Source organism: Chenopodium album, chromosome 21, assembly GCF_948465745.1.
Source record: "Chenopodium album chromosome 21, dcCheAlbu1.1, whole genome shotgun sequence".
In the NCBI taxonomy this organism is placed as follows: Eukaryota; Viridiplantae; Streptophyta; class Magnoliopsida; order Caryophyllales; family Amaranthaceae; genus Chenopodium; species Chenopodium album.
In genome coordinates, this window is record NC_137854.1 from 5863740 (window position 1) to 5883471 (window position 19732).

The window sequence follows — 19732 nt, forward strand, 5'->3', positions numbered from 1 at the left end:
GGGGGTGATGATGCCACCTATTGGTCCAACCTTACTTTTAGCTTTACTAACCAAGTTTAATGGACTATTGGACTGTCAATGCTGTAAAGGTTTTTTTTAAAAAAAAAGAAAAAAAAAAATGAATAAAAATTAGAAGAAAAAAATTAAGATAAATAAGCTGTACTATAAAAATCATAAGATTCATAACTTGATAAGTTGCTAGAATTGCACAAATTTTTTAAAAAAGCCGGTGTTCAGTAAATTAGTGAATGGCGGAAGTTGGGACAACCAACAACTGCCAAACCACCACTCCTGTCGCCACTCTCTTAGCTTCTCCTAAGAATCCGGCGTCCCCCTCCGATTTCGACCTTGCTAACCATCCCAATCCCCTGATTCCAGCGCTTCTGACCTCCCCCCATCCCCCGATTTGTCGAGTTTGAAGTCCGGAATTACAACAACTCCGAATACCTCGACCCCAATTGCATATATACCTTATTGTGGGTTTTTATCATTTCACCTCATCTACTTTGATGGTGGCAAACATGGCAGCGGCGGAGGTGGTGATGACTATGGCGGCAGAGGTGACGATGACGACAACTATGAAGGGAAAAATATGAGGGCTTGCAGTTGGTAACGGAGAGGGAGAAGGGGGTTGAGGTTTTGATGGAGGAGAGAGAATTTGAAGGTTTGTTAATGGTGGAAATGTTTAGTTTTGAGGAGAGATAAAGATACGGGATGAAAGTAGAGCCATTGGGGTAACCTTTGTATTTTGTGTTTATTTTTTTTATTTTAATACTCTGTTTTTGTGAAAAAAAAAGGGTCACTTTTGTGAAGAAAAAGGGTCACTTTTGTGGAAAAAAAGGGTCATTTTTGTAAAAAAGGGGACACTTTTGTGAAAATATGAATCACTTTTATAATAAAAAGGGTCACTTTTGTAAAGAAAAAGGGTCACTTTTATAAAGAAAAAGGGTCACTTTTTCGTAAAAATGTTCGATGTACAATAAAATTACTGTAAACCGGGGGCATGCAAAAGGAGTTGCTAGAATTGACCTCATGGAGTCATGGGTCTATCATGATATAAATTGCTAGAATTAATAATAACCCCTTTTCCACAATTAAATGTCCCAATTTTTCACTCCAAAAAAGAAAGTCCTGTTTTTTAAGATTAAAGGAGACCTAATTCCCTAACAAATGATACAACAAAATTCAACAAAAATAGTCTTACCCCTTTATAAAATCAGTGGGTTTCTGGTGCGGCTGGCCGCACCATGCGGCAGGTTGTCAAATCAGCAAATGACAAAGTAACCCCCAGACAAAGTAACCCCAAGACAAAAGTAACCCCTGACTGACTTAGTAACCCTTGACCAAGTAACCCTGACTGACCTAGTAACCCCTGACCTAGTAACCCCTAACCGACCTGGTAACCCCCGACCTAGTACCCCCAAGTAACCCCTAACCCCTAACCGACCTGGTAACCCCCGACCTAGTAACCCCTAACCGACCTAGTAACCCCCGACCTAGTAACCTCAAGTAACCCCTAACCGACCTAGTAACCCCTGACCGCCGACCTAGTAACCCGAAGTAACCCCTAACCGTCCTAGTAACCCCCAACCTAGTAACCCCAAGTAACCCCTGACCGACGACCTAGTAACCCCTAACCGGACCACCTAGTAACCCCGGATCTAGTAACCCCTTACCCACCACCAACAAAAAACTACCACCAACAACCACCACCAACGAACCACTACCAACCTAAACGCCTTGCCACTAGCCCCTAACCCACAAATAAACTCCGATCCAACCAAACCATTAAAAAAAAAAAATCAAATCAAACAAATACATTTAGATTTAACAATGGTTTCGAAAATCACTTCAAATATGGCTAAAAAGGCCAAATTTGACCATGAAAATTCTAGATCTAGAGTTTTCATGGCCGAATTTGGCCTTAAAAACTTTGAACTTGTTTTCCGACGACGGAGTCACCAAACCACCACTACCCTCCCAGTGAAACCACTATTTCCGACGAACGAACCATGAAGACGACTATTGATGACGATTGCGAAATTTGTGTTACGTTCTCTGAGAAAATGAGATGAATGTTCTAGCATGAAGAAGAAGAAAAGAGGAGAGAAAAAGAGAATAGAGAGGAGAGAGAAAGAATTTTAAAAAATAAAAGAAATTGTGGCTGGCCACACCGTGTGGCCAGCCACATATGAAACATTGTATGAAAATAAATACTTGTATAAAATAAAATAAGTTTAAAAAATAATGATGTATTCAACAAAAATAGGAATCATTTAAAAAAAAATGTTCAACTAATATTCCAACAAAAATAAATCAAGTTCAGCAAATTAAAGCTTATCAAAAAATAAAAGTGCATTGATCATAAATTTGATCCTATAACCTTGAGATCATGAAACACAAATTCTTAAAACTAAACCACATAATTACTCGATAACGATAAGTACCAATTCATGTTAAACTTTTACACATTTCAAAAAAACAGTAAAACTGATAATTAGTAATAATCATCCTAAGACAAACTTTAAGTAGTCAATTTTCAAACACAGCTTTATTCCCTCCACTATTTCTACTATTTGGTCAGAATTTGACAAAACATACCAGTATCTTTCTCATTGATTCATCTACGTTAAGTCCATTATTCACCTTCACATCTCTAAAATGATACTGTGAATAACCAAGTCATTGTTTGAGTAATCACAGTCATGAACCCTACAATTTGATTTTTAGGGAAAAAAAGAGAAATGCAGAGCCATATATTTCGATTTTCGGGTTGAAAGTGATGTGCACAGCCCTTTGCTTAATTTTTGGGGTAAAAGTGAGGTAGAAAAACAGTCTTCAAGTTATAACATGCTCATATGTTAAATTTTGAAATTACAAACTCTGATATAATCCTTACAATTATAACAAATAAAAACTTGACCGTTCTATGGTGCTCCCAAACCCGTGAGTGTCATCATGCAAGCACGCACATAGACTTTGTGCATGACACAATGCCCAACCCATGAGTCATGAAAGACAAATAATATGTGACTTAAATGTGCTAGCGTGAGAGCCATCCTCGGTACTCCCAAGTGCATGAAATTATTTAGAGGTTTGCTATTGAGATGGTACTCCCACTCTGGCATCTATATATCAGACTTCCAAAGTCTGATACTTGTTAAAAGATGCATTCTCTCCGTCCCAAATATAATTTCAATTCTACACTATCAGTCTATAACTAACTTATAAATGTCACCATTCACCAATAAAGCTTTGAACTATATAACAGCTACTGTTAATTTCAACTTAGTGCTCGTAGTTAAACTGCAATCATCCTACTAAACAGACTATAAAACACTTCAATTTAAATTGGCTGTAATTTTCTATTATATACATGTTAAAAGCCTGATGTGTGTACAATCATTATAATTATTCTCTTCAATTAATCAAATGAGAACATAAGAAATCAAATATCATGCTCCTACAACTTATATACATGTTGCAGCATGTTAAAAAAATTGTGGGATGTCAAAAAAAACTCACAACTAAACTCAGGGTTTCTCTTCCTGGAGTATCATATTCACTGGATTCTCCTCTGCCCAAACAGCGGCATCCGAGTATCCAAACTCAAAGAGCTTGTCAAGCACATAATCATCTGCTGGCTCAAGCGCCCAATTAAAAAGCTACAAACAATTACCATTAACTGAATCAGTTCTCCTACTAATTACTGGAATTAGACCTCATCACAATAAAGATACAGTTGCATCCTCTATTTCTATCACAATAAAGTACCTTGCTCAACATTTCTCTAACAATAACACAGAGATACAACGACTTTAAAAGCTTACCTGTCGAATAGTAAGCCTACTCTCGGGGTTCAAGTCCGGACTAATCCCAATGCCTTTCATTCGTATACTACTAGCAGGGAAGGCACAAACACGAACCTGCCAATCAACCAATAAATAAAAAAAGGGGAACCTGAATAATTTTATTTAAGCAAATCAATTATATACAAAAGGTAAGAACTGCTCTATCGAAACGAGTAAGGAATCTCCACCCCCAGTGTGCCACTAGTGGGGATTGACACCCCCCCCCCCCCCCACCCCCCACCCCCCACCCCCCCAACCTCAAAAATAGAAGGTATAATTCCTATAGATTAAGCTTAGCTTGGTTGATTCTGCAAATCAATAAAAATATATGACAAGCCTGGTGTACAAATATAAAAGCGATATACTCGTATGATTCACAACAATGCGCCACACTCCTAGATGGGCAGAATACAAACCCAACATTATTAGTTCTACTATCCACAGGTACAACAGAGAATTGGGCCTACGTGGTTTAGCCATGGCTCAATGACAGCATAGCATCTAAGCAACAGCAATAAGGCAAAAAATTTGTCCTCTCAGTTCTGAAACCTTACAGAAAAATCCTTCAATTTGAGAGCCAGGAGTACAGTTGCTGCACAACTCTAGCTAAAGTGCAATTCTGGTGAATGGTGAACCTATTCCTACCAACAATATACTTAACCGTAGTTAAGGGGTCAAAAGTTTTTTGTCAATTAATTAGCATATTTCCTTGTCGCCCATATCATCAGCTACATCCTCAAATTCTCACATAGCTGCTTCCCATCCTTCTATTCCTTAACAATCCAAAGATAATATTACCTCCTTCATGAATCTCATCATAATTGTTGAATCCTCTGAAGCAACCCCTACTGACTTCCAGATATACGTCAAATCAAAATTTCCAATATAAAATTCTAATACTCCCCAATCCATGATTCTGCTATTCCATTTCCACGAAAATTTAACCAACAATATGAAAGGAAACAACCATGCCATAATGGTATCAACACATGGACAAAAAAACCATCAAGCAGAAATAACTTATAAGAGCATACCGTCTGAGCTGCAGATGTCGGTGGCATGAATAGTGTCAAACCTCCATCTATGCAAAGCCGGTTCCTGAACATAGTTGCAGGTCTTGGAGCAAGATAGCTGAAACCATATCAAACTGCTTTAGCATTCCAACCAACAGAGAATCAGGATTATGAGGAAATGTTGTATGTTACTTACCCAGGAATAAAAGAAGAGGTGAACAACGCATTTATGAGATCTTCATTGGAGTCAAACTGATCTATCAGCAGCCCCCTTGGTCTCCATACAATTTGTGTTATAGCCACTGTAAAGTACAAAGAAACATCATTGATTATAGAGGTTAACAACCACTTGTAAGTGGTAAAACAGACCTAACACACAACAAGATTTACTCTGACATGGGGAAACCATCAGCATCCTAAGGCTATACTACAAGATGTTTTCTGCTTGGAAAAGATTAGAGAAATCTAGAACAGTGTGCATATATATTCCACCAAAGGGACAAAATTCCCCAATTCAACTATTCAAGGCTTGAGTAGTTAAGTGAAACTAAAATATTATCATAATTCTTACCCCCTTACTCACACAAGTCTAGCTACATGCCTACATATTGATTTTATGTTTTCCAATAAGCCAACTATTTTCAATAGGTTATCAGAAGCCCAGAGGCCCCAGGAGATTGATCAAGGAGCGTGGTGGTGATAAAAGAAAATCAAGGCCAAAATGTAATCCCTAGTTGACAAGAGTAAATGACTAAATGAGTAATAATGCAAAGGAAGCAGCACTAACTCGCCAAATAACAAGCCTAAACAAACAAAACCAAGTAAAGATTTACATCTATAGACAGGAGGTACATTCTTACCTCGCACTCGTCCATTGCACCTGGAAAAAGCATCTTCTGGTAGAACTTTTTGTAAAACATCTCTAAGAACAGCCTGAACAACAAAAATTAATTTGAAAAAATTAAGATCTTCAACTGCAATTAATGATTATGTATCATTGATTTGAAATCAGCAGAAGCTACAAAGTAATTCATCTCCAGGCCAAAATTTCTCTAATGCATGTAAACTGATAAACAGGAACAAATCAAAAACACAAACAATTCGAGATCAATTTCACTATTTTTATATATTCAGATCATCTTCAAAAGCAATAGAGTTATAAAACAGTAATAGAACTGGGTGCTTAACCTGTAAATCTGTAATGTACTATAAGTATACACCTAATACATTAATTTAGGAAGTGCATATACCCCAAGTCGAAATGCTGTTCCATTTGTCCGGCAATCTTCAGCCAAAATTTTGGTAGCCTGTAAAGCATCCTGCATGCTGCTTCCAGAGGCAATCACTGCACAAACAATCGCACCAGCTGAGGAGCCAGCTAAAGGTGTAGTTTCCTGTTCTAAGCAAATACAAAGGAAAAAGGACCAAGTTATAAATGAAATATAGAAGCCTAAGCAGCCATTTCTAAAAATCTAAATGTTTGAAAGATGATTCGATCTCATCAATGTGCAAAGTTACACATAATGATTAACGACAAAAAACACATTAATACAACAATGCAGCAACCCAAAAATAAGAATATACTAGGGCCTGCCTGGAACCACAGAAGGAAATCACGAGACTTAAAATTAAAAGCATATAGTGGAAGAGACAGCAGCCCATGCTTTACATTATAAATCTCAATCTTTAAGGAGACTATGTTAGACTGAGGACAAATTGTTCTCCAACTAACCCATTGTTTTCATTAATATATCATATTAAAATTTGTAAAGAATATGAAAATGCTTTTCAGATTATCAACAAATGTTTTATTAGCATTATAATTCAAACAATAATTTGACTTACTTCTGGTCTAAATTAGTCAGCTACTATAAACAAAATCACACGTGGAAAACTAATTTAAAGAGGAGGCAGAAAAATTTTCCAAATCAAGAAATAAATACTACTTCAGAAATATGCACACCAGGTAACCAGACTTCTATGATTTTTAAGTGAATGACCATCGAATGTGGTAAATAAATAACGCATTGTTTTGAATAATATTATCGCATTCAGCAATCCAAAAATTTGCACATTTCTTTCACCAGTTATTACCAGCAGAGTTTATCAATCAACATAGATCAAAGGTGTCATTCTGCTGTTAAATGGTGTTTTGGTGTAGAAAGAAGAAAGTTAATGCTGTTTTCAATACCCTAAAATGAAAAGCTGCTTCTTTGAATAGAGATATGAAGACATCCACATTCTATGATCCTCTATTCCAAAAGAGTAATCTGGAAAGTCAATCTTATAGAGTGAAGTCTCACAATCTTTTCCCAAACAGTTACTGATCTGTAACAAGTAATCTTACCCCAATTAGCTTTACGCTCTTCACAAAAGTTCTACAAAAAAACTGTATAAGTTCAGACTAACACAGTTCTAAAACATTAGTTTATATTCTCATCCAATTCAAGGAGGGTGTTCATTGCTTATTCTGAATGAGGAAATATCAATATAAGACATCACAGAAACTTCCCCTCAACAATATCAATATATGACATCACAGAAACTTCCCCTCAACTAAAACACAAACGCTAAAGCACCTAGTGACAAGCGCTCACAATAAGTCAATAAGCACATAAATCTACATGCTTTTCATAAAGAAAACAGACCCCTTTTATATATTCCAAAACATAAGTCCATGCTTCAATTACAGAAACCTTCGATGCATGCATACACTTGGTACTTTTTTTAATCTCTACAACACGATCATTTACCCAACCTAAGCTTAAAAGCATCAAAGCAACAACTCATTTGAAATCTTTAGCTCGTATATTTCTATTTTACACAACAACAATAATGTCTATATGTTGAGCCATACTGTGCAATTACACCAAAACCTCCATGATGAACAATCTAATAGATTCGAACGTGTTCAACAGTCTACCAATCGGATTATTATGTATCTGCCTAACATATTCAAAACCAAGAACAATGCTTAATATCTTCATGAATTTGTTCACACCATTACTCCCTCCCCTCCCTCCCTTCCATCATTTCGATTTTCCTAAACAATCCCCTCAAGTGGTCAAATCACTACCAGAAACTTAATTCGATCAACAATCACACTCCAACAACACATTACTGACATCACCTGTGAAGGTACCATTGCAAATGACTTAGCTTTATAATTCACATCATACAATCCTCAATATTCAATCAGTCCAATCATACATTACACTAAACACTGCCCAACAACAATTATTGGTTAGTAAATAACAAAGCCAAAATGATTTGGAATTAGCTACCATGAATCATTATAAAAAAAAAATTAAACCACCCGCGAAAATAACCAGTCAAACAAAAACGAAATTAAATAAACACAATATAGAAAGAAAGAGAGAAGAATTCAACAAAATACCTTGATATAACCCTTTTCAATAAGAAATTGAGCAACACCAAGATGATAAGGAAACAAAAGCCCAGCAGCAGAGAAGCTAAACCCAGGACTAGTCACCAATTTCCTTCGCTTTTCCTCCTCAACATCCTTCTCTCTTTGTTCCCAAACAACTTCAGGCTCCAATGAATCTTCAGTCACCTTCGCAATTCTCTCTCCACTTTCCGACTTCTCGCCGGAAACATCCCTCAAAATCGTCGATTCTTCATCCATCAAAACCGTCGTATTCTCCCCCAAACTCTTAATTTTCCCACTAAAATTAATCAAACGAGAAGCAATCCCAAGAAAAATCTCTCCAGTAGCAACCCCAAATGACCGTTTCAATGGGTAAGACAGAAGATCGTTTTCCCCTCCTCCTCCACCTTCGTCTGGTTGCTGTAATGGCGATTCTGGTGGTGGGTCTTCGTCAGTTTTGATCGGGGATTGGTTGGAATTGGAGTAAATTGGGGAAGAATTGAAAGTGCGAAGAAGATTGAGGGATTTGGAAATGGAGATAAAAAGGGGTTTGGGGAATTTAGGGTTAGGGTTGAAATTGGAATGTGGGGAGGAGAGAAAAGGGGGAGAGTGAGAGGTGTAGAGAGAGGAGAGAGAAAAAGAGGAAGGTGCAACCATGGCGGAAGAAGAGGGATGACGAAGGAAGTTGGTGGTTTGGCGGTATAAACGTATATTTTGCATTTGCATTTGCATTGCTTTGCTTGCCTCTTCTACAACCGTTACTTCTTTTGTTTATTCTATTTGATTCTCCAATGTAACGGGGCGTTTTGGTGGATGGGTTCGTGTGAGAGATATCCACCTCGATTTCTAAAACTCGTAGTGAGATTACCGACATACCTAAATGATATTGACGAACTCATGTGATGTTTAATTATGTAACTAATATCATGTATATTATTCGGTTATTTACAATCTAAAAAATGAAATGAATCAAATATATAAGGAAATTGTCCTCAAAAAAAAAATATAAGAAAATTGTACTTTTGTACACACTATAAATGGAAATAATTCCCGTAAAAAAAATGGAAATAATTCAAAAAAAAATACATTTTGTTGCCATTAGAACACACATTGGTCCATATTGTTTAATATTACTAAGATCCGTTTCTATTTGAGTTAAGAAAAACATTCATTAACATTAACAACCTTACAATATACTCCCACACCATAGTGAAAAGGTGAAATCTTCCTAGACAAGGAGGGAAATCTAACTACTTGAGCTATCCATCACTCTCATCTTCCTAGACATTATAAATACAAACATTTCCATTTCCTTATTTTAGCACTAGAATGTAATGTTGGCTTTTCTAATCTTTTTTTTGAGGAAATTGGCTTTTCTAATATTGTTGTCCCTTGAAATTTGTTTTTTAAAGTGTTAATTTATTCCTTTAAATTTGAAGCTAATTCTTGAAATCTAACAAAAAATTCAATCTTACATTGGTCATTCTTTAACAAGTTTTATTGACCTTCACTAAATATTCAATTAATCCGTTTATTTTTAACAAGTATAAAAATTTAGATAATCTTTCATATAGTCAAATGACCCAAATCTAATTTTTGCTTATGTTGTGCTCATTATCATACATTAAAATAAATACTTACATCATATTTTTTATAACGTTAAATCAATTATTTATGAATTACTACACACATAATAATCTCGGATTTTCGGGTGCACCTAAAAAATTGCACGCTCGCAATCACACCTTCAAAAAAAAATCACTTCTAGATCCATCAAAGTATGAAACCACCACCAATTAACAAAATGACACTAGACATATGTTCCTGACTTCTTACTCAACCTCACTTCTCAAAGTCATTCACTTCACTGAACAACTAGTTTAGTTTGGTGGCCAAATCTAACCACACCAAACCCAAATCAAGCTTTCGCCATGGAAATCGGGATCCATGATCTTAAACAACCCCTTTCTTTCTCTCTCATAAAACTCCCCAATTTCATACTACTACTAACAATTACTATACTTTTTTCTTCACATTTTCAATTCTCAAATGCTTCAATTCACACTTACAACCGACAAATTTTCAGTGAAGTCGGCAATTCTTACCTTCTTGCTGGTGGCAGTGAAGCTATTCGTGCTTCTCGTTCTTCCTTTTCTTCTCCCATTTCTACGCATGTCGTTTCGCACTCTCTTAATGATGGTACCTCATTTATTCGGTATTTTTCTCTCTTCTTTCATCGATCTGTAGATACCCTTTTGATTGTTTGTCTTAAATTTTTGATTTTGTGAACTGGGTTTGTTTGTGATTGATTTTTAGGGTTTAAAGTTTGGATCTTGGTTTATGTTTATGCTGTTTGAATTCAATTTTATTGATTGCATATTAGTGATGTTATTGCTTTAATTTGGGAAATGTATAATGTGTAACTGTCAATAGGAAATTGTGTTGTGTATTGAAAGTAGAGCTGTCAATTCGGGTAAATGGGTCGGGTTTGAGTCGGGTTTGTGTGGGTCGGGTCATCTCGGGTCGGGTCAATATGGGTTAATGTCAAGACCTATGTGGGTCGGGTTTGGGTTGGGTCATGCTTGAGTCGGGTCACGTCGGGTCATACATCTTTTCGAGTTCGGGTCGGGTTTAGGTCGGGTCAATAAAAGGTCGGGTTACATTCGGGTCGGGTGAAAAACAAGTCGGGTTAAATTCGGGTTTTTACGGGTTTAAATGAGTTAGGGTCATGTTCGGGTTCGAGTCGGGTTCGGTTCAAGTCAATTATTTTCGGGTTATAATCAGGTCGGGTCATTATCGGGTTTGAGTCGGGGTCGGTTCAAGTCAATCAAGTCTGGTCATTCTCGGGTTCGGGTCAGGTTCGTTTCAATTCAAAAACTTGCGGGTTATAATCGGGTCATTTCCAAGTCGGGTCATTCTTGGGTTCAAGTCGGGTTTAGTTAATAATTTGCGGGTTACAATCAAGTTGGGTCATTTAAACTTATCTGGTCATTCTCGAGTTCAAATTGGCAAGTCAATAATTTGCAGGTTATAATCACGTCGGGTCATTTCCAAGTCGGTCTCGGGTGTGGTTCAAGTCAAAAATTTGAATTCCCTTAAAAAAAATAATAATTAAAAAAAAAGATAAGTCAAGTAAGATGAGAAAGACTTGCTATTGTCTGGGTCCCGTGTATTTTTTTTTTTTGTTTAATTTTTTTTTTTTTTTTTTTTTTTGCTGCTATCCAGTTCAGTTTTTCTTTGACGAGGATTATGTAAGAGATAAGTCAAGTAAGATGAGAAAGACCACTTTTGTTTTATAATTGGAATCCATGTTAATAAATTGAAAAAAAGCCTGAAACTCAATAGTCAATACGGAGTACTCTTTTTATCCTAAAAATTCCTAAATCCTAAAATTCGGGTTAGTAATAGGTCGAGTTTAAATTCGGGTCGGGTCAATAACAAGTCGGGTTGAATTTGGGTCGGGTCAATAACAAGTCGGGTTTATTTCGGGTCAGGTTTAAAATCGAGTCGGGTTAGAAACGGGTCGGGTTGAACTCGGGTCGGGTTAGTAACAGGTCGGGTTGAATTCGGGTTTTGACGGGTTAAATCGGGTTTGGGTCATTCTCGGGTTCGAGTCGGGTTCGGTTCAGGTCAATAATTTACGGGTCACATTCGGGTCGGGTCCTCTCTAGGTCGGTTCATGGTCGGGTTCGGGTCTCAAATACTCGGGTCAACTCGGGTCTAGGGTTGGTTTCAGGTCGGGTTAGGTCGGGTTCGGGTCACCATTTTTTTCGGGTTCAGACGGGTTAGGGTTAGGGTCGGTATTTCGGGTCGGGTCAGCTTTTGACAGCTCTAATTGAAAGGAGGGGGAGATAAATATATTGAATCGAATCGTTCCGTCTAGATGAAGCTATATTATTTTCTATGGGAGGAACATAGACAATGAAGTTCAAAATAGGGTAGTATTTGGTTTTTTAGCTAAAGATTGGAGATTGTTACAGCTTGTTTGGTTATCTATGTTGATTGGAATGGGGAGGAAATCAAAGGCAGGAAATGAGTTAACTTTCCTGTTGTAGGATTTAATAGTGATTTGAGTGGAATCCTTCTTTCGGTTAGCTAATACGGAGTATGATATATTTGGAAATTATCTTGTGTTTGGATAAATGGATGAAGGGAAGGGGAGGGGAGGAGTAGACTGGCATTGTTTGGAAAAGTTTCTCAAGCATTTGAAGGATTTGGTTTATTAATAGAGGAAGAAAATGTTACGTAAATTTTATATTGCAGCCTTTCCTGTCAATGTAATTCTGTACATAACCTTAAACCAAATCATGGAAAAGGGGTACTTTTGATTCCTTTTTATTTGATCACTTCCTTCCTGCCAAGAGAAAGGGAGAAAGAAATGTGGTGGAATTACAAGTTAGAGGAAGGAAGATTAGAATAGTATTGATTTTTATCCATGCTGCTGAAATAATAAGGAAATTTTACATTAAACCACCTTTTATATCACTTTTATTGCAAGATTTTTTGCACTTACACACCTTTCCCCGGAAAAAGGCCTTTGACTTGGTTTTCAGGGGTTGACCCGACCACGTGCGTGTCACGTGTCCCCCTAAAACCACTAATCCTCACTTTCCCTTTCTCTCTCCTCTAATTTTACCCAAAATTTCCCTCCAAGACAATTTACCCCCTTTTTCCCTCTCTTTCTTCTGTACTGTGCTTTTCCCCCCTCAAATTAAAGTCGATTTCTTCCTCCTCTCCTCATTAATTTTTTGCTGCTCTGCCATGGCTGCCACGAATTGAATGCTGGTTCGAGTTAAATTGCTGGGTAGGTGAAAGTAAGTTCTCATTTTCAACCCCTATGCCAATCAAGAATATCCTCATCAATCCACTCAAAAAAATTACAACCCCTATACCCTGTCTCGAAGTTGTAGAATTTGCATGCTTTAAACTTTCTCCCAGGGTTCTCATGCGTCCATGAGGTCCTAAGACCTATAGGAATGCCGCAAAAACACTTCTGGCCTTTGAAATCCATGCTGCAAAGAAATCGAAAAAAAAACTCCCAATTATTAACCCTAATTTTCGAATTCGATCGAAGTAAACCCTAATTTCAGCAAATACAAGCAACTAGAAGCAATTTAGACATACTTACCTGGGCCAATTGAAGTTCCTTGGAGAATTCGCTGAGAAATTTGAGCAACAATGTCTTCAATTTTGAGCAATGTCGAAGAACAGGGTCGGGGTAATAAGAGGAGAGAGAAACAGTTAGAAAGCGAGAGAGATTAGATTGAAATAAGGAGGGAAAGTGAGGATTAGTGGTTTTAGGGGGACACGTGACACGCACGTGGTCGGGTCAACCCCTGAAAACCAAGTCAAAGGCCTTTTTCCGGGGAAAGGTGTGTAATTGCAAAAAATTTTACAAATAAGGTGTGTATTTGCGAAAATTTTTTTATAAGGTGGTTTCTTGCGATAAAAGTGTTATAAAAGGTGGTTTAATGTAAATTTCCAAATAATAATGACAATTAGAAACTTTTTGGTTGTCGTTCAGGCTACCAAGTTATCCAAGGTATAGTTCCCACAAGGGCCACAACCCCTTAAAAGTTTGTTATTCTATTATCTTTAGGAGTTCGGAGAGTGTTGCTTGATAAATATTTTGAATCAGACTATAATTTTAAGCTACCATGCTTGGGAAGAACTTTAAGTATGTGTCAATGTATGTTGCACCAATATGAAGAGCTTCAGAGCTTTAATTGTATATCTTTTATTTTGTCTTTTCGCATGATTTGATCTTTGTTGCCACCTCCATTAGTAAGTTAAATGCTTATTCTTTGTCGCTTTGTAAAAACATAAAGAAGCTTTTCCCTGTCTAGTAATAGACTAATAGTGTAATACAAGCATCTGATATTAGTCATTTTGTCTAGATTTGAGAATATCACATTCTGGAGAAGCAAGGAAGCTGCTCAAAAACAATCAAATACAGAGCATGGCTCTGGACTTGTGCAAGTTGTGATTTTCGAAGCAGCTGATCGTGATGATATTGGTGGTTCTGCTTATGGTGGGCAGAGGTCTATTTGCTGCACCCCTGATCTTGCTAAACTTGAAGGATGTAAGCAAGGGGAAGTCATAAAAATACGATCATCTACAGATAAAAATTGGCCTGTGATTTTAAATGTGAAGTTTAAAGGACGTTCTTTAAAAACTAGGATGCGTCGGCAAGAGGTTTACGTCACAAAGACAGGAATGTACAACTTGTTCTTCATTTCTTGTGACCCTGAGTTGAAAGGACTAGTTATGAATGGGAAGACCGTGTGGAAAAATCCTGATGGCTACTTACCTGGTAGAATGGCCCCATCCATGAAATTTTATGTTTTCATGTCCCTTGCCTACCTGGTGCTCAGCTCAATATGGTTTTTTCAGTATTATAGATTCTGGAATGAAGTACTTCAACTTCAACACTGCATCACAGCAGTTGTTGTCCTTGGCTTGTTGGAAATGTTCTTTTGGTATCTTGATTATGCTAATTTCAACAGCACAGGCATTAGACCTGTTGTGCTAACAACATGGGTCGTAACTCTTGGAGCTGCAAGAAGAACACTTTCACGTCTACTTATTCTTTCATTATCAATGGGTTATGGTGTGGTGCGGCCTACTCTTGGTGGTCTTACCTACAAAGTGCTGGTTATTGGGGCAACTTACTTCCTGGCAACTGAACTGCTAAACATTACGGAGTATGTGGGCACTGTTAATGATGTTTCAGGAAGAGCAAGAATACTTTTTGTCCTTCCTGATTCATTCCTGGATGCTTTTCTAATCTTGTGGATTTTTACTTCTCTTTCAAAGACACTGGAACAGCTACAGGTTTGTTGCAGTTTGCATGATTTTTTTTTTTTTTTTTTTTTGTTGCTCAGTTTTTGTTTATGAATCCATGTAGCCAGCCTCATCTAGTGGGATAAAGCTTGTATGGTCTGGTTTGTTATGTTAGTAGAAGGGAAGTTTAAGATGGTGATTGAGCTCATAAATGTTGCATAGACTCAATTTCACTTTTAAATAGAGATTAGGGACCAATATTGCAAACCTATGGCCCACAATTTCACACCTCCCTCTCTCCCCTCCTAAATTGATGCTTTCTCAGGGCTCATGCTACCCTTGTCATACAATCTGCATAGAAGCTCTAAATGCTGCTAAAAAATCTGCCACATTTTATGTGTCTGCTTTGCCTTACTTTTTCTAGGTTAGTCAGAATAAGCCTTGCTGGAAGTGATGGTTTCTTATTAGACTAGAAATTTGTTTTCAGGTGAAACGAAGTTCTGTGAAGTTGGATATCTACAGGAAGTTCTCAAATGCATTGGCCGTTTCAGTGATAGCTTCTGTTACATGGATAGTATATGAGGTATGCTTTAAGTTTATAAAATAGACATATAAGGTCTATGGTCAATAAAGCTCAGTATTTTGATTAGTGTATTCAATGGGAAGAAGGTTTTCTGATGTCTGCATGATATGATGGCCGCTGAAATCTATTTATATGTGGCATCTAGACCTCTAGGAAGATAAAGGTGCATATATCTAGTTTAGGGAGATAGTAGAAGTCTGTGAAAGATCATTCCAAGTAACTTTTTTCGAATTTAGGAATATGCACTTGCTTATAAAGTAATAGTAGAACTGCTAATTTTATTACTAGTTTAATTTTATTTTTCATTTTGAAGAACTGTTTCCTAAGAGTGGCCAAAGAGGTCTTAGGGGAAGTAAGGGGAAGAACTTCGGTACAGAGAGATACTTCGTGGTGGAATGAAGAGGTGAAAGCAGTAATTAAGCAAAAAAGGGAATGCTATCAAGCCTTAGGAAAATGTAGGAGTGATGAAACCTTTGCAGCGTATAAGGAGGCTAAGAGTAAGGCAAAGGCAGCTGTTCGCCAAGCAAAAGAAAAGGCATATCAGGAGGTTTATGAAAAGCTTGATTCCAAGGAGGGAGAAAGGATCATTTATAAGATGGCAAAGAGAAGACAAGAGGCAAGGAAGGATATTGGCATGGTGAAGTGTGTCAAAGATAAGAACCAAATGGTCCTAGTGCAAGAGGAGGGCATCAAGGACAGGTGGAAGGGGTACTTCGATGAATTATTTAATGGAAGTAATGGAGTTGTGATAGGAGATACCTCTATGAGTGATGAAGAAATCAACATGGAGTATGTGCGAAGGATTAGGAGAGTAGAGGTGGAGATTGCACTGAGGAAGATGAAACCTAAGAAGGCGGTTGGCCCTGATGGGGTACCGATAGAGGTGTGGAGGTGTTTGGGTAAGATTGGTATTGATTGGTTAACAAACCTTTTCAACAAGATATGGACGGCTACAAGGATCCCACAAGATTGGAGGAAGAGCACCTTGGTCCCGGTTTATAAAAACAAAGGAGACGCTCAAGATTGTTCTAACTATCGAGGAATTAAGCTTATGAGCCATACTATGAAGTTGTGGGAAAGGGTGATTGAACAAAGGTTGAGGGCATGCACAAGCATTTCAGATAACCAATTTGGTTTTATGCCTGGGAGATCTACTATGGAGGCAATCCATTTGATAAGACAAATGATGGAGTTTTATAGGGTAAAGAAGAAAGATCTTCATATGGTCTTTATTGATTTAGAGAAGGCATATGACAAGGTGCCAAGAGAGATACTTTGGTGGGCAATGTTGAAGAAAGGTATCCCACGAAGGTATGTAGACCTAGTTAAGGATATGTATCGGGATGTGTCAACAAATGTGAGGACATGCGGAGGGTTGACAAAAGATTTCCCTATTACAATCGGATTGCATCAAGGGTCTGCATTAAGCCCTTTTCTTTTTGCAACGGTTCTAGATGAAGTAACTAGACCAATTCAAGATGAGGTTCCATGGTGTATGTTGTTCGCAGATGATATCGTTTTGGTGGATGAGACTAAGGATGGGGTTAATGTCAAGTTGGAGCAATGGAGGCAAAGGTTGGAATCTAGAGGGTTTAAGCTAAGTCGGAGTAAGACTGAATATTTGGTATGTCGTTTTGGCACTCAGAGGGGGACAAGCAATGAAGTGGTGAGTTTGGATGGAAAGGATTTGACCATGAGTGAATGTTTTAAGTACCTAGGGTCGATCATCCAGAAGAATGGTGACATTGATCAAGACGTGACCCACAGGATTAAGTCAGGGTGGCTTAAATGGAGAGCGGCCACGGGAGTGTTATGCGACCGCAGCATTCCCTTAAAGTTGAAGGGAAAATTCTACAGGACTGCCATAAGACCAGTGTTGCTCTATGGTACAGAATGTTGGGCTTCTAAGAAAGAGCATATTAAAAAGATGGAGGTTACGGAAATGCGCATGTTAAGGTGGATGTGTGGAAACACTTTAAGAGATAGAATCAGAAATGAGGTTATTCGCAAGAAGGTAGGTGTGGCGGGCATTGTAGATAAATTAAGGGAAAATCGTCTGCGTTGGTTTGGACATGTAAGACGGAGACCCGAGGGTGCACCGGTGCGAAGAGTGGAAGAGTGGGACCATGGAGGGATTAAACGAGGAAGAGGGAGACCAAAGATGACTTGGTTGGAAGGAGTGAGGAAGGATATGAAGTGCATGGATTTACGTGAGGATGAAGTTTTGGATCGTAAGGGATGGAGGAGAAAGATTTATGTTGATGACTACACGGAATAATCAAATTTGGTTCATGTTAGCCGACCCCACTTTTGGGATTAAGGCTTTGATTGATTGATTGATTGATTGATTGATTTTTTTTGGACATAGTACAAGATTACAAGTTGTGAAGCAATAATATTGAAAGAACATGATGCAGTAGTCTTATCTAATCATATTACCATGTTGTGTTGGTAGATCTGTCATGGCCTTTGTACGGGAAAAAATGTATTGGATGGCCCATGTACTTACAAAATATACTTGTATCTGAGAAGGGCTTGAAAAGGAAAACATTAGATGTTACTCATATGAGTTAGAAGTAGATTATTCTAAAGAAAAGTGAAAGAGGGGGCTTTCATGATGTCTTTTGCATTTATCACCCGAAAAGAAAATAAAGAGGTTAGTATTGATCATGTTGTAGTTTGGCTGTTTAGGTCATAGAAGGGATGATCTTGCTATGAACAGATTAGTGCTTTTAAAACATCATTTCTCTGTTTGGCTGATTTATGGGAAGTGGCTACTGCCCTGTTGCAAATATACTTATTCTGGTAATTTGCCTCTTACAGGTGTATTTCAAGGCTACAGATCCTTTTAATGAGCGGTGGCAGAGTGCTTGGATTATCACTGCTTTCTGGGACATTCTGGGATTTGCAGTGTTATGCATAATTTGCTATTTATGGACTCCATCTCAGAGTTCTCAAAGGTAAGATGATACTCGATATTCATTAAGTTGTAACCTTGTGAAGCACCTCTCCTCATCTGGGTAACTGCCGGCTGAGCTGAATTTGTATATGTTTGTTTTTGACATTGAATCAAGAATAGCTTGTGTGCTCTTGGTCATAAGCGTTTTTGTTGCTACTTGCTAGCCTACAGCACTAAATCGTGCTTCTCTTTACAGGTATGCTTATTCAGATGGAGTTGGAGAAGAATTTAATGACGAGGAAATACAATCTCTAACTAAAGGGAAATCTGGGGGTGATATCAGTTTGGTTAAACAAGGGCAGGATGCAATAATTGGTGGAAATGATGATGTTTATGATTCAGAAGAAGATAACCAGCCTAGCAAGGGTGAGTAGTGACACTAAAAGGAAAAAATACATTACAGTGAATTGGGAATTTTGCTTTGACTCCAACCTGTAACGATTCGTTGAAGAATCTTTTAGAATTTGGTTGATAGATGCGATTTAGAGATATACAATGCTCGTCAAAATTCTTGGGTTACATAACAGGAGGTACATATCAAGGAGTGTGCATGGCATTATCCCAGTGCTCGTACAAAAAAAAGTTGGCTCCAACAATTGCTATTCTGTAATTGTGTATCAGAGGTTTAACCATTTAAAGTTTCAAACCACATAGGAGGTGCCCTAGGCAATTTCAATTGTCTCTCATGTATGTATTAATGTATGTTTGTTATTTTCTTTTCTTATATTCCTAATTTTGTCCTCTTCATCCCATAACATATTTGTTTGATTACATGTATTAATGTATAACATTCAATTATATTGATTGGTATTGCTTTACCTAAATTGTAATACTAAACTTCCTGACCCTGTCAATTTTGTTGTATTGATTAGTTCATGTATATGTCAGGCAACCAAATCAAGAGGATGATTGAATACAACCCGGGGGAAAATCAAAACCCTCCCTAACCTTAAATCGATTCAGATGAAAGTCCCTCTACTGTTTAAGAGGAGATAGCAGGGGGGTTTTGGGGTCTAAGCTGGTGATTTGTTATAGTTCATTTATGCATTTCAGATTTTCAGTAAACAAAATACTATCTAGGGGCTAGTGCAGTATGATATGGCGATATGGATTTTACTGCATGCTCTGAGCCTGAATTAGTATATTGTTATAATC

At 37.6% G+C, this 19732-nt stretch overlaps 2 protein-coding genes across 2 annotated transcripts; one reads left to right on the forward strand and one right to left on the reverse strand.

Annotated features, from left to right (window-relative positions):
• Nucleotides 1-3333: 3333 nt before the first annotated feature.
• Nucleotides 3334-9115, reverse strand: LOC145602238 (uncharacterized). Its single transcript, XM_081658412.1, has 7 exons — nucleotides 8262-9115; nucleotides 6115-6258; nucleotides 5725-5797; nucleotides 5061-5166; nucleotides 4886-4982; nucleotides 3831-3926; nucleotides 3334-3665 (listed from the first exon to the last, which is right to left on the reverse strand). Exons 1-7 carry the CDS (start codon nucleotides 8982-8984, stop codon nucleotides 3534-3536), a joined length of 1371 nt encoding a protein of 456 aa, XP_081514538.1. The 5' UTR covers nucleotides 8985-9115; the 3' UTR covers nucleotides 3334-3533.
• Nucleotides 9116-10044: 929 nt separating this feature from the next.
• LOC145601745 (uncharacterized) lies at nucleotides 10045-19423 on the forward strand. Its single transcript, XM_081657814.1, has 5 exons — nucleotides 10045-10467; nucleotides 14150-15086; nucleotides 15523-15618; nucleotides 18442-18578; nucleotides 18774-19423. The coding sequence occupies exons 1-5, from the start codon at nucleotides 10184-10186 to the stop codon at nucleotides 18949-18951; spliced, it is 1632 nt and encodes a 543-aa protein (XP_081513940.1). The 5' UTR covers nucleotides 10045-10183; the 3' UTR covers nucleotides 18952-19423.
• The last annotated feature ends 309 nt before the right edge of the window (nucleotides 19424-19732 follow it).